The sequence below is a fragment of the Ornithorhynchus anatinus genome, chromosome 10 (assembly GCF_004115215.2).
Source record: "Ornithorhynchus anatinus isolate Pmale09 chromosome 10, mOrnAna1.pri.v4, whole genome shotgun sequence".
Lineage (NCBI taxonomy): Eukaryota > Metazoa > Chordata > Mammalia > Monotremata > Ornithorhynchidae > Ornithorhynchus > Ornithorhynchus anatinus.
Genome location: NC_041737.1, coordinates 54886337 through 54898913, shown reverse-complemented (window position 1 = coordinate 54898913; position 12577 = coordinate 54886337). Strand labels below are relative to the sequence as shown.

General features: G+C 67.0%; 2 protein-coding genes across 4 annotated transcripts; one reads left to right on the top strand and one right to left on the bottom strand.

Annotated features, from left to right (window-relative positions):
- The first annotated feature begins 656 nt into the window (after positions 1-656).
- Positions 657-3311, top strand: C1QL4 (complement C1q like 4). Its single transcript, XM_029074163.2, has 2 exons — positions 657-1248; positions 3130-3311. Exons 1-2 carry the CDS (start codon positions 730-732, stop codon positions 3307-3309), a joined length of 699 nt encoding a protein of 232 aa, XP_028929996.1. The 5' UTR covers positions 657-729; the 3' UTR covers positions 3310-3311.
- Positions 3312-5408: 2097 nt separating this feature from the next.
- Positions 5409-11953, bottom strand: LOC100092902 (trophinin associated protein). 3 transcript variants are annotated; one of them, XM_029072947.2, is made up of 15 exons: positions 11869-11953; positions 11277-11456; positions 10996-11179; positions 10090-10250; positions 9832-9969; positions 9644-9714; positions 9286-9338; positions 8810-8946; positions 8400-8537; positions 7898-7978; positions 7697-7771; positions 7198-7353; positions 6324-6720; positions 5927-6120; positions 5409-5597 (listed from the first exon to the last, which is right to left on the bottom strand). In XM_029072947.2, exons 1-15 carry the CDS (start codon positions 11947-11949, stop codon positions 5553-5555), a joined length of 2091 nt encoding a protein of 696 aa, XP_028928780.1. In that variant the 5' UTR covers positions 11950-11953; the 3' UTR covers positions 5409-5552. The 3 variants fall into 3 exon arrangements, with proteins under 3 accessions (XP_028928780.1, XP_028928781.1, XP_028928782.1); XM_029072948.2 differs by having other exon boundaries at positions 10090-10247; XM_029072949.2 differs by lacking the exon at positions 7697-7771.
- Between the last annotated feature and the right edge of the window lie 624 nt (positions 11954-12577).

Here is a 12577-nt window from a genome sequence, read left to right as displayed (position 1 = left end):
GGCCCCCGGTCCTCGGGCCCCGGGCCCCGGGCCCCGCCCCCGCAGTCCCCGCTCTCGAAGGCAGGGGTCGCTCCGCCTCCGGCCGCTTATAGCCCCTCCCGCCGCGCCGCCGCTCACACCGCCCGCGTCGCCGCCCCGGGAGGGAGGGAACGGGGACCGGGACCGGCGGCCGCAGCTCAGGACCCCCTATGACGGGCCCGCGCCGGGCCCCCGCCGCCCGCAGCGCAGAGCCCGGGCAGCGGAGACCCCCCGCCGCCGCCGCCGACCCCGCCGGGGGAGCGCGGGACCCGGGCGTCCGGGGCCGGTGAGCAGGGAGCCGTCCGGTGGGGGGCGGGGGCGGGGGCGGGGCCGCTCCGCGCCGCCCGGGGGAGCCGCCCCCCGAAGCGCTGGGACTCCGGGGTCCCGAGCCGTCCGGGGCCCCTCGGGCCAGCCCGGGAGGTCCGGGCCCGGCCGCGCCGCGCCGTCCAGGGAGCCGAGCCCAAGGACCGGCCCCCGCCGCCGGGGGCCGGGAGAGACGCTGTGGGGCCCGGGCGGAGCCGACGTGAGGCCCCTGGCCCCGGGACCGGCCCCGACGCCCCCCGCCGGACCCCCGGAGCGCCCCCGGGACCCCCGGGACCCCCGGGACCCCCGGCCGTCATTGCGCCCAAGAGCGAGGAGGATTTGCTGGCCCTGGCCGCCTCCCGCCTGAGTCGCCGCAAGCGGGTGGCGGGCGCGGCCGTCGGGGTGGCCATGGTGCTGCTGCTGCTGGTGGCCATCCCGCTGCTCGTGCACAGCTCCCGCGGGCCCGCGCACTACGAGATGCTGGGCCGCTGCCGCATGGTCTGCGACCCGCACGGCCCCGACGGCGCGCCCGCGTCGGCCGCCCCCTTCCCGCCCGGCGCCAAGGGCGAGGGGGGCCGGCGAGGCAAGGCCGGGCTGCGGGGCCCCCCGGGCCCCCCGGGCCCCCGGGGACCCCCCGGGGAGCCGGGCCGCCCCGGTCCCCCCGGGCCTCCCGGCCCCGGCCCCGGCGGGCCCGCGCCCCCGGCCTACGCGCCCCGCATCGCCTTCTACGCGGGCCTGCGCCGCCCGCACGAGGGCTACGAGGTGCTGCGCTTCGACGACGTGGTGACCAACGTGGGCAACGCCTACGAAGCGGCGAGCGGCAAGTTCAGCTGCCCGCTGCCCGGGGTCTACTTCTTCGCCTACCACGTGCTCATGCGAGGCGGCGACGGCACCAGCATGTGGGCCGATCTGATGAAGAACGGGCAGGTGAGACCCTCCCCACACCCCCCGCCGGGGACCCCCCCCCTCCCGCCCCCGCCCGAGCCGGGCTCCGGCACCTTGCCCCCCCCGCCCCCCCGGCCCAGTCCCGCAGCGCGCCCCGCAAATCCCGCCCGGCCCTCGCTCTCCTGCGCGGAGATCTCGGCCTCGATTTTCAACAAAAAGATCGAAACGCCCGAAGGCGAGCGGAACGGAGGGGCGAGGCGGGGGTCCGTCCCCTCCGTCCCCCCCGCACCGGGACCGTCCCGGAGACGGAGCTCAGTCCGCGGGAGGCGGGGTAGGCGAGGTCTGGAGACGGTGAGGACCAACGAGGGGGGAGAACTGCGGTGCCAACGCCCACACGTCCCCTGAGAGGTTTGGGGTCGCCGTGTCCACCCGCTCCGAACCCTCGTCCCAGCCGATCCGAACGGCCCCGCGCCCCCCGCCCGGGCCCGCACCTCCCCGCGTCTCTCCTCACCTCTGCGCGCTCGTCCGGTCCCGTCGGACCCTTCCGAAGCGGCGTCCTCCGTTCCCGCAGGGCTAGGGACGCGGGAGGACGGAGGAGGCAGATTCGGGGAGAGGGGCTGGGAAGCCCCCTTCCCTTCCAAACGTGCCAACGGGGTCCGCGCTGTAACGGACCCCGCATTGCCCGGGAGTCCCGGGGGGCGGCCGCCGCCGCCGCCGCCGCACCGGGACCCACCGGGACGCTGCTGCTTGAGTTCTCGCCCCGCTTCTCCCCCGACCCGGCCGTCAAGGCGCCCACCCGCTCCCCGAGGGGATTTCGTTAGGTTTCCCGGGGAGGGGGCGTCCAGGGGCCGGGAGGGAGAGAAAGGGAAGACACGGGAAGGCAGGACTGGCGGGGGTCGATCCGGGCGCGGGTCCGGAGGACTCGGATCGGGTCTCGGCCGGGCCTTCAATCGGCTGGTGCCCGAAGACCTGTCGGCTCCCGGTCCCCCCCGGTCCCCTTACCCAGGTCCCCGCGCCCCCGGGCCGGGGGGTCCTTCTCGGGGTCCCTCCCTGCCGCCGCCGGTTCTCCGGGGCTGGACCCCCCCGGGGCTGCGGGGAGGGGACGGAGGAGAGGAGGCTGCTCCCGATCTGTATTCCGGGCGGCGCGGGCCGTGCGGCCCCGGGGATGGTAAATAGTGATTAGAATAATGATGAATAATTAATGAGTTAATAAGCAGCCCCCGCGGGACGGGAGAAGAAGGTGGGGGCGGGCGCGGCTGCGGCGGGAAAAGAGGAGGAAAGGGGCGCCTGGGTCTGGCCTTCCCTCCCACCCCGGCCCGGGCGGGAAAACCCAGTGTGTCTGGTGGGGGGTGGGCGAGGGGAGGGGGCCCTTGCGGGCCCCCGGTAGGGGGAAAAGAAACTTCTGCTCTCCAGTGCCGGGGGTCGGGGCCCGGGCTTGGGGGTGTCGGGGGCGGCCCCGCCACGCGCTGGGTAGGAACCCGGCAAGTGAGATTCATTCATTCATTCAATCGTATTTATTGAGCGCTTACTGTGTGCAGAGCACTGTACTAAGCGATTGGAAAGTACAATATAGCGATAAAGAGAGAGAATCCCTGCCCACAAGGGGCTTACAGTCGGGGGGGGGGGGTGGGAGGACGAGTGAGATGAGCTGGGGAGGTCGGAGGGGGTCTCCACCCCCTCGTGAGATCTCCGCCCCGGGACCGGCCCGAACCGGTCAAAGAGGGGCGACGGGGACCGGGCGCTGGGACGACGAAGGTCGTGCCCAGGGTCGGGTTGGCTCGATTCGAGCTGCCCCATCCCTTCCCCCCGGCGTCCCCCGGCGCTGGCCGGAGGCGGGGACGGGCAGAGGGCCCCAGAGCCGGGCCTCCTGGCTCCGCCGGCCACGGCCCCGCTCCCCCTGCCCCCTCCCCCGACCCCCGGCAGGTGCGGGCCAGCGCCATCGCCCAGGACGCCGACCAGAACTACGACTACGCCAGCAACAGCGTCATCCTGCACCTGGACGTGGGGGACGAGGTCTTCATCAAGCTGGACGGCGGCAAAGTCCACGGCGGCAACACCAACAAGTACAGCACCTTCTCCGGCTTCATCATCTACCCGGACTGAGGTCCGGCCCGGGTGGGCTCCGGCTCCGGCCCTTTCCCGGCTCCGGGCCCCGGGCCCCGGGCCCCCGCCCCCCGCCCCCGACGTGCAGGCGCTTGCCTACCTCTGCCCCCCCCGGCCACGCCCCTCCCAACGACAGACCACGCCCCCGAGCCCCGTCAGCCAATCAGCAGGGAGCACCAAACTTCGAGCCGTCCGGCCCCGCCCCTTTCCAGGCAGACCACGCCCCCAGCTCCATCAGCCAATCAGCAGGGAGCACCAAACTTTGAAGGGCCGGTGGGATTCAGGCCTCTGGAGGTCCGGCGGGGAGGACTCCTTTACCGGTCGGCCGCCTCGGGCCCGGGGGACTCGGAGCGGGCACGGGCCGGTCCAGTGAGGCGGACGACGAAAATCCGGGCCGGGGGTCGCGGGGGAGAGGGCCAGGGGCCGAGGCAGGGCCGGGAAGAGGGGAATTTCAGGATCAAGTGAGGATTTACAGCCAGGAGATGGTCGTTAGGTAGCTGGGATACCACTGCCCTCCGTCCCTGCTGTCACCCAGGGGAGGACGAGAGGATGAGGGAGGCTAATAGGGCGGGACAGAGTGCCCCAGATCAGATCTCTCCCTTCCGGGGTCGCCGGGCGCAATTGCCCCCCAGCCCCACGGCCGCATCTGGTGTTGGGGACGTAGGGTCGAGAGCCGGTGCGGTGGCAGCCCTGCAGAGTCCAGCTAGCGGGGAGGGATGGAGCCTGTTAGGCACAAGGCTTGGGCCTGCCCATACCAGTGACAGAGGGGAGTGGACAGTGTGGACAGTGAGGAAGGGCTAGCTCACTACTCTCCTCCGCCCACCGAGTCCTACTGTCCAGCTTGCCCTCTCCCCTGCTTGTTAGGACTGGCTGGTCCCAGAACCCCCTTTAGTGTGTATAGGATTGGTGCCAGCGTGGGGGGAAGGGGGCGGATTTCAAGGTGGAACTTCCTCCTCCTTAAATCCTCCTCCCTAAACCAATGGGATCCAAGACTTTCAGGATCCCACCTGCTTCCCCTCAACCCCCAACTCCCAGGTCTCCTTCAGAAGCTACCACAAGAATGGTTTCAGGCCCTCCTCATTATCGCAGAGGAAAGGTTATGACCCTGAGGGGGGACGGGAGAACCCACATCGCTTGAGGGTGTGTTGGGGGGATTTGTTCCAACTGAATGGCATCAAATGCCCTTGTGCTGCCTCCTCCTCCCGTGTCCACTCTTCCCTCCCAATCCCCAGCGACACCAGGGGGGCCCAGGGGCCACGACTATTCTTTCCTCCACCAATAAAATGGGGCTTGGGCTGCATATGAGCAGGTACTGCGACTCTGCCTCAGAGCCTTTGGAGTGGGAATGAGGGAGGTGGGGGCAGTGGGACGGCAGGCAGGGGTGAGCCTTTTCTCTGGAATTTCTTTCCTCTACCCTGCCTCCCACCACACATGGCTCATGGCTCCTTCCCCAGCAAGCCAGGGCCCAGAGCCTGGGCCAACCCGTCCAAGGTGGACCGCCCCCTTCCCAGATGATTCCCAGACAGGGCTCGACAGAAGGGGAGGCAGGGAGGCTGGCCCCTCCAACCCCAGCTGCAGGACCAGGGAGGCAAAAGCAACCCCTTCCCCTACTTGCCTTAGTGAGTCCCACTGGGAAGACCTGGAACTTTGTTTCGGCTGTGGCACCGGAGGGGGGTTGCGGAAACGCCCAGCCTCCCACCCTTTGATTTGCCCGGATGGTCCTGTGGCCCAAGAAAGGAGCAGGGGCTGGACGGGGGAAGGCGGAGGACGGAAGGCGGTGTCCAAGCGGAGATCAGCTTTTTCTGAGCCGGCAGTGCCACCGTGTGGGCATCCGGGAGTAGTGCAGCAGCCTCGTGGCAGCGCGGTAGGGGGCGGTTAATGGGGGTTTCCATGGGGGGTTTGACCGGGCTGGACAATATGCTAATAATAATAATAATAACTGTGGTATTTGTAAAGCACTTACTCTATGCCAGGCACCGTTCTAAGCGCTGGGCTGGATACAAGCCGATCGAGTTGGCTTAATCCCCAGCGTCCAGGTTAATCTCCAGCTTCGCTGCTCACCCCCTCCCCCTGAGGTACCTCGGGGAGAAGTAGAGAACCTATGTGGTAGCACGATTCTTTATTAACAGAAATAAGGTAAGGAGAGAATCTAGACCCCTGCCTCCACGGGAAGGGAGGAGCCGGAAATAAATATGGGAGGTGGGGGGCGGGGGCAGGCTGGGGCATCCAACTGAGGATGGGAGTCAGGACTTGCCCTGAGGGGCCGGGATACAGATTGGAACAAAGCCCTGTAGGGAGGGGAAAGAGGAGACCATGTCAGAACCCAGTCCGGCAGCTCTAATCCAGCCTCCTACAACCAACCCCAGTCTAGAGGGGGGTCTTAGAGGGCAGATCCCGCCCCACCCCTGGTTGCCATGTAGACCCACTGCACACCTCTCTCTAGTGGTGGACCTGGAAAGCAGAGCCCCCCAGTCCCTAGTAGCCATGGAGATCTACACCTCCTTCTAGAGTTAGTACTGGGGAGCACACCTTCCCCTGGAGCCCAGATCCCTTAACCCCTGCCCTTCAACCCTCGCCCCAACCCCCCTCCCCCCCCCACGCATTCCGGGGGTATTACCAAGGCTTCCTGCCACTCCAGCAAAGTAGCCACGGGGTCTTTGCAAAGGCGGGGGGGAGCGGGGAGGGAGCTCCGCCCCGTGTAGAAGGCGCACTCCTCATCCAGGCAGGCCTCCTGGAAATGCTGGGTGGCCGCTCTCCGCCTGGCTAGCCGCTGGCGCAGGGCAAGGGCCAGAGGAAACTGGCCAGGGAGGCCTGAGGGAGATGTGGACACGGTGGGGTCTGAGCTGGGGGCAGACACGGAGCCCTCTCCTCGCCAGGTGGGAGGACCAGCGGGAGCGGGCCATGCGGCCTCAGAGCTGTGGATACGTCACCTGGGGAAAAGGGGCCCTGGTTCTATGGGGGTGGTGCGGGGAGGGAGGCAGGAGTGAGAACACCTCTCCGACCAAGGTCCTTACCTGCTGCGGCCCCAGAGGGCCCCGGGGAGCGGGTGGAGCGGATGGAGGGGCTGGCGCAGATGGGTCGCTGGGAGGAGAAGGTGAGGCTGGTGCTTGCTGCTGGCTGTTGGCTGGGTTCCTGTTTTCCCCAGAGCGGCCGGGCTCCCTGGAGGTGGGAGGGGGATGCTGAGGGAGGTTCCGAGCTGGACTCCCACGGGGGTACGGAGGCCGGGGCTAAAGACAGCGGCGGAGTCACGGAAGCCGGGGCTCCAGCCGGCAGCAGAGGCACGGAAGCCGGGGCTCCGGCCGGCGGCGGGGGCACCTCCGGCTTGTCGAGAAGGTTGTGGCCGCGAGCCCCCGTGGCCCTGGAGAGCCCCTCCACCTCCTCTTGTAGCAGCTGCTGCAGGAGAGCGATGCGCTGCAATGGGAGGGGCGGGGAAGGGGTGGGCAGGTCAGCGGTCAAGGCCACAGCCAAGAAACAAGTCTCCACCCCAGCTGGTTCCCCACGGTCTCTGCTGTGGAGTCGGGACACTCTTTCTCTCTCTCCCCCATCACTCAATCATATTTATTGAGCGCTTACTGGGTTGCAGAGCACTGTACTAAGCGCTTGAAAATTACAATTCAGCAATAAAGAGAGATAATCCCTGCCCACACCGGGTTTACAGTCTTGTTAGCGCTTACTATGTGCAAGGCACTGTATTAAGCGCTGGATCCCCTCTTGCCTCCCTCAGGTCTCTGCTCCTGCCTTTCCCACTGACCCCCCCCCCCCCCAGACCCTCTATCTCTCCTCCCAGATCCCAACCCTTCCCAGTCCCCTCATCCCTCACCGGTTCCCACACAATCGCCTGCCCCGCCACGAGTCCCCAACACTTCCTCCCTTAGCCCGAGGCCACACCTGCAACCTGCTCAGCTCCTGGGGGCCGGGGGATCCAGCCGGGGGGGTGGGAGAAGGGAGTTCTCCTTCTTGGGGAGCAGCAGTGGGGTGATCCCCAGGACCTTCACTCTGTTCTGCTTGGCCTTCCTGGTCAAACAGCCGCACGGCGATCTGCTCCTGAGGATGGAGAAGGGAGAAAGGAACCGGCTCGGCCTCCTCCCACGAGCTCCCGGGTCTTCCCTCGGCCTCTTCCCTCCAACTTCCAGCCCCTCCTATGGCCCCCCTCCCATGGATTCCTACCCTCACCTTTCCAAGCAGACCTAGGAAAGAGCCCAAAGGGTCAGGAGTGCTGGATTTGTTTTGAGCCTGGGCCCACACAGGGCACTGGGGCCCTCAATTGGAAGGTGTATTCAGGGCAGATGGGCCCAAGCTGAGGATTCTGGGCCTATCAGGGGAGGGGCAGGGACAAGAACAAGGGAGAGCCTGGCATCTGTGGGCACCTCTGTGCCACCCCACATACCCAAGGCAGTGCGGGCTCGTCGCAGCCTGAACCCCGGACGCAGCTTGGGGGCGAGAGGTCGCCTGGCCATGCCCCCTGGACATGAGAAGGACAAGTCAGCCTCACCAGGCTGGACACTCCAGGCCAGACTCCCTGCCCTCGAGCTCGCTCCCCTCACCACCACCCCCATCCCCAGTCCCCTGGGGTATGCCCGCTGCTCACTTGGTGGGCCCTGGGGGCTGGAGGCGTGGCCATGGGAGTCTTGGGGAAAGCTGCCAGGAGTCGCCGTACAGAGTAAGATGTCTGAGGAGGGAGACGGGGAGGAGACTGGCTGAGGGGAAGGGTAGCATCCATGGGTCCAAATGGGGTGGGGGGAGCAGGAAGTTAGCATTTACTGGGTGCTAAAATTTGGGGTGCGTAGGGGATTGTCTCACCGGTTGGTCACAGTCCCGGTCCCAAACGGGGCTCGCACACCAAAAGGGAAAGGGAGAGCAGGCATCATACCTCCATTTTACAGAGGAGGAAATCGAGGCCCAGGGAGGTTCAGTCACAGTCCCTAGACCTCCCAGCAGGCCAGGAGCAGAGGTTTGGGGTTAGAACCCAGTTCCCCCAAAACCCACTCTTTCAAACCCCTGTGGGGAAACTAGTGGACATCATCATTTCCTGGCCATGAGGGCGGTCCCCTGCACCTCTTCCCCGGCGCCCTCTCTGCAGGGGCACAGACCTGAGCAGGAGGGTGAGCCACAGGCATACGCTGGGCCAGTCCCAAAGGCAGGGGTTGAGCTGACGGTAGGATCACCCGGCCGGGTGTGGTCGGCATCTTGGGGGCCACAGAAGGCATCCGGCAGGGGATGGGGTTGTCCTATGGGGTACAAGGACTTTAGCGGTGGCCCTCCTGTTTCACAGGGGACCCCGGAGCCCCACCCTGCCTCACAGGGGACCACTGAGCCCCATCCCGCCTCCCCGGGTACCACCATCAGAACCTAGTGGAGAACACAGCCTTGCCCCATCCCGGCTCCACGACCACCTGAGGGGCCCGGATGGAGCATCACTCCATCCTGGTGGGAGGCAGGTCCAATCCCGCTCCAATCCCACCCCCATGCCCCTCCGCTCCCCCCGCCCCTCCCCACTCACCCCTTTCCCGGTAGTGTTTCTCCCAGCGGCAGGCGCTGCCCTCCAGGTCCCCTTCACTGGCACCCGCTGGGCCAGGCCCAGGGTCGCCAGCCCAACACGGCTCCCACTCAGCCCCCCGAGGGGCCCAGGCTCCCCTCCTGGGAGACATTCAGCCATGAGTGGAGACACCAGCTTTTCTGATAGAGCATGGGGACGGTGAAGGGGGTGATGGGGCCGGGACTTTAGGGCAGGGCGGAGGAATCGAAGGGGCCAGGCTTCACAGGGCCAATAGGCTGGAAAGCCACCATCTTGGGACTTTTCAGCCCGACTGGAAACTCTCGGTGTCATCAGAGGGCTCGGGATGAGTGAGTCTAGTTCACGCAGCCGAGGGGACCGTGGCCCAGCAGGGCTCCAAGTCCTCCCCTCCGCCCACTCACTGCCCTTCCCAGCCCTCGGCCCAGCCCCCTGACCCCGACCGGAGTCCCTCCTCATCTCACCTGAGGCCGCTGCTACAGCTGTGGGTAGCCCAAAGTCTCTGCCCACCAGGGCCCTGGTGCAGGGGAGAGAAGGGTCCATCTCACTACCCCTCCCGGCTGCCCGTCACTCGAACCGTGGAGCGGACCTCACCGAACCATCCCCGTGTTCTAAACGACAACAGTGCCTGCCCCTGGGGAGCCACAGAGCTGGGGGGGGGGGGTGGGGTGAATGAGAGGGGCCAGGATGAGGAATGGGACCATCCCCAGCCATGCTGTGCCCCTGACTGCCCTCCAAGGGTGCCCTTCCCCGACCCAGGCCCTGGCCGAGCTTCCCCTTCCCCCGGCTGCCCTCCCACCCCAGTCCCCTCTCCCTGCTCACCGGTTGGTGACCGTCGCCTGTTCAATCGTTTTCTGGGGGCCAAGGATGACGTGAGGTCGGGGTACCAGGGGCTGCGCCAGGGCCCAAGACAGACAGGGATCGACAGCAAAGTCAGCCCCTCCCAGTCCCCCACCAGCCCCACTTCTCTCGCCCGCCCCAGCCCGCAGACAGCCCGCGAGCATACTCACCGGGGCCTCTGGCTCCCGGGAGCCCACGGGACGACCCCGGGGTCCCGGCCCCTCCAGCCGGGAGAAGCAGGAAGCCCGGATGAGGTTGAACCGCTGGGCGGGGGTCCTGGGAGCCAGGTAGGCTGAGGCCCGAGCTCCCTGAGACCCAAGCAGAAGCATCAGCCCGGGCCTGAGGGTTCTTCCCCTGCCCGCCAACCCTCCACCCCACCGTCCACGACCTCTCCTGCTGCCCCTCCCCGGCGGTGGCTCCAGACTCACCCGGACCCCCCGGGAGATATCGCCTCGGCTCCCTCGCACCGGCACCCTCTGGGCCAGGCTGGGCTGGCGCCCCAGGCCGCTGGCCGACACCCCCACGCCGGACAGGATGGTGGCCAGAGCTGCGGGGTCAGCCACAAACTCCAGGGCTCCGGGGACCTCTTCTGGGAGACAGACAAGTGAGGCGGAAGGGGCGGGGGGGGAGGGCTAGAGTCCAGCAACCCACCCGTGACCACCTCTGGGGTGAGGTAGGATCCCCGTGTCACAGCCTCTCAGCAACACCAGGGGAGGAACTCAGAAGGATGGAAACTAGGCCTTTGGAGCCTCTCTAACTGCCCCCTTCCTCCTACCCCGCATCCCACAACCCCAGTCAGCCCAATCACCAAGACCTCAGATGGCAGGGGTAAGGCAGGGGGCAGCCTTTACCAGGGCCCTTTACTAGCCAGCCCCCATCTTCGGCGAGCACCCCGTCTGATCAGGAGGCAGGGCAGACAGTCTCCATCCCGAAGCCCACTGATGATGAGGAGCAAATTGAGAGGGGAGGACTGCGCGGGCGGGGGGCATAGGTGGGGCCGGTGGATTGGATGGTAAAGAATAGTTAATCCAGGGAGGCTTCCCGGAGGGGGGCGGCTTAATCGGGATGGCGTTAAGGAGGGAAACGGGAGAAGCTGAACGAGGACGTGGCAGAAGGTATGGAAGGGGCAGAGACTCAAAGGAGGCAGGGGAAGCGGGGGAGAGGGCAGCTCAGGCACGGGAAGCGGAGCGCAGGCGAGGAGGTCCAGGAGGCTGTGGAGGCCACCGGTAGGAGCGTGTGTGCGACCTGAGTGTCTGGGCTGCAGTAGGAGAGGAACAGTGTTCAGACCAACTGGGCAGGAGGGGATGGGAAGGCCCAGGTCTCCTTGCTGGTACCTTTCTTCGGCGGAGGACCAGGTCCCAAGTTCTGCCCCATACTGACAGGTTTGATCTCCTCCAACGGGGTCCGAGGACTGGATGGTCCGTCCAGACCAGGCGTCTGCAGGCGCTGCTGGAGCCTGGGGTGGGGCGGGGTGCCCACGGGGAGCTGAGCACCAGGAGCCTTCCCGGGTATCGACCCCTGGTGAGGGCAGGGACCAGGGATCAGCACCAAGGGAGCGGGGAACGGGTCCGGATGGCGGGCAGGAAGACGGGCCCGGGGGGTCCTCCCTTGGTACCTGTGGGTTCCAGTTCTCCTGGTCCGCCCGTCCCCGTCCTCCGTCTGGGCAGCGGAGCCGACTCCCGGACAGGATGGGGATCTTGCTGTGGGACAGCGGGGCGGCCCTCGCTGGGGTCTCCATCCCACCCCGTGCCATCGCCATGGTGACCGCTCCCGAAGGCGAACGGCTCAGCGTGGCCTAGAGGAAAGACCACGGGACTCAGAGGACCGGGGCTCTAATCCCAGCTCGGCCACTGGACCTGCCTCGGTTTCCTCGGCTGCAAAACGGGGACCGGACACCCGCTCTCCCCTCCCCATTCATTAGACCTCACCGGGACTCGGTTTCCTCGTTTGCGGAATGGGGATGAAGTCGGGGAGCCCCACGTCGGACAGAGACTGAGCTCGACCCGAGAGCATCCTGTATCTTCCCCGGCGTTTAAGACAGTGCTTAGCACAGAGTGAGCGCTTCACAAACATCACTATTACGAGGCCAGCCTCCAGGACCTTCTCCTCCCCAACGAGCCTTTGGCTTCCTCTCATTCCCCAGCTCATACGAGCTGCTGATCCCGGCCCAGCGGTCCGTCCTCCCCGACCCCTAACCCCTCCATCACCTCACGCCACTTTCTCGCTCCCCGCAGCCTCGAGCCTCCTTCCCCAGTTTGTAAAATACTCCGAGCTCTCGATTGGTCCATTCGGCCTCTCGGGGAGGGGCGTGGCCACGAGCCCGCCGACCAATCCAAAGCGCGGGGGGGGCGGGGCCGGGGGGCGAGGCCGGCCGGCGGTGAACCGCAGCTCCAAGGGGATTGGTCCCGGCCCGGGCCCGCCGGCCAATCGGCGCGCGGGAAGGGGGAGGGGCGGGGAGAAGGCGAAGAGGGGGAGGAGGGCAGGAGGTGGGGAACGGTTTTCCGTCGCGTGAGGCTGGGGCGGTCTCGCGAGATCTCCAGGCCGGATTGGGGCCGAGGAGAGGGCAGGAGGACAACCGGGCATTGTGGGGAGGGGGGAGGGGACGGGGTGGGCTCGCGCGCCCCATGGCCCGAGCGTAGCGCCATGGTGACGCTCAGTAGTGTCGTCACTTCGATCAAGTTCCCCCCCCCCCCCTTCGTTAATCCCCATTTTATAGCTGAGGTAACTGAGGCCCAGAGAAGTGAAGTGACTTCCCCAAGGCCACACAGACAAGTGGCGAGGCTGGGATTAGAACCCATGACCTTCTGACCCTTAGGCCCGTGCTCTAACCACTGCGCCCTGCCCCTTCATCATGACTCTCCCACCCCTTGTCCCCCTTCATAGCAGTCCCCGCGCCTGGGATATTTTCCCCTTTTC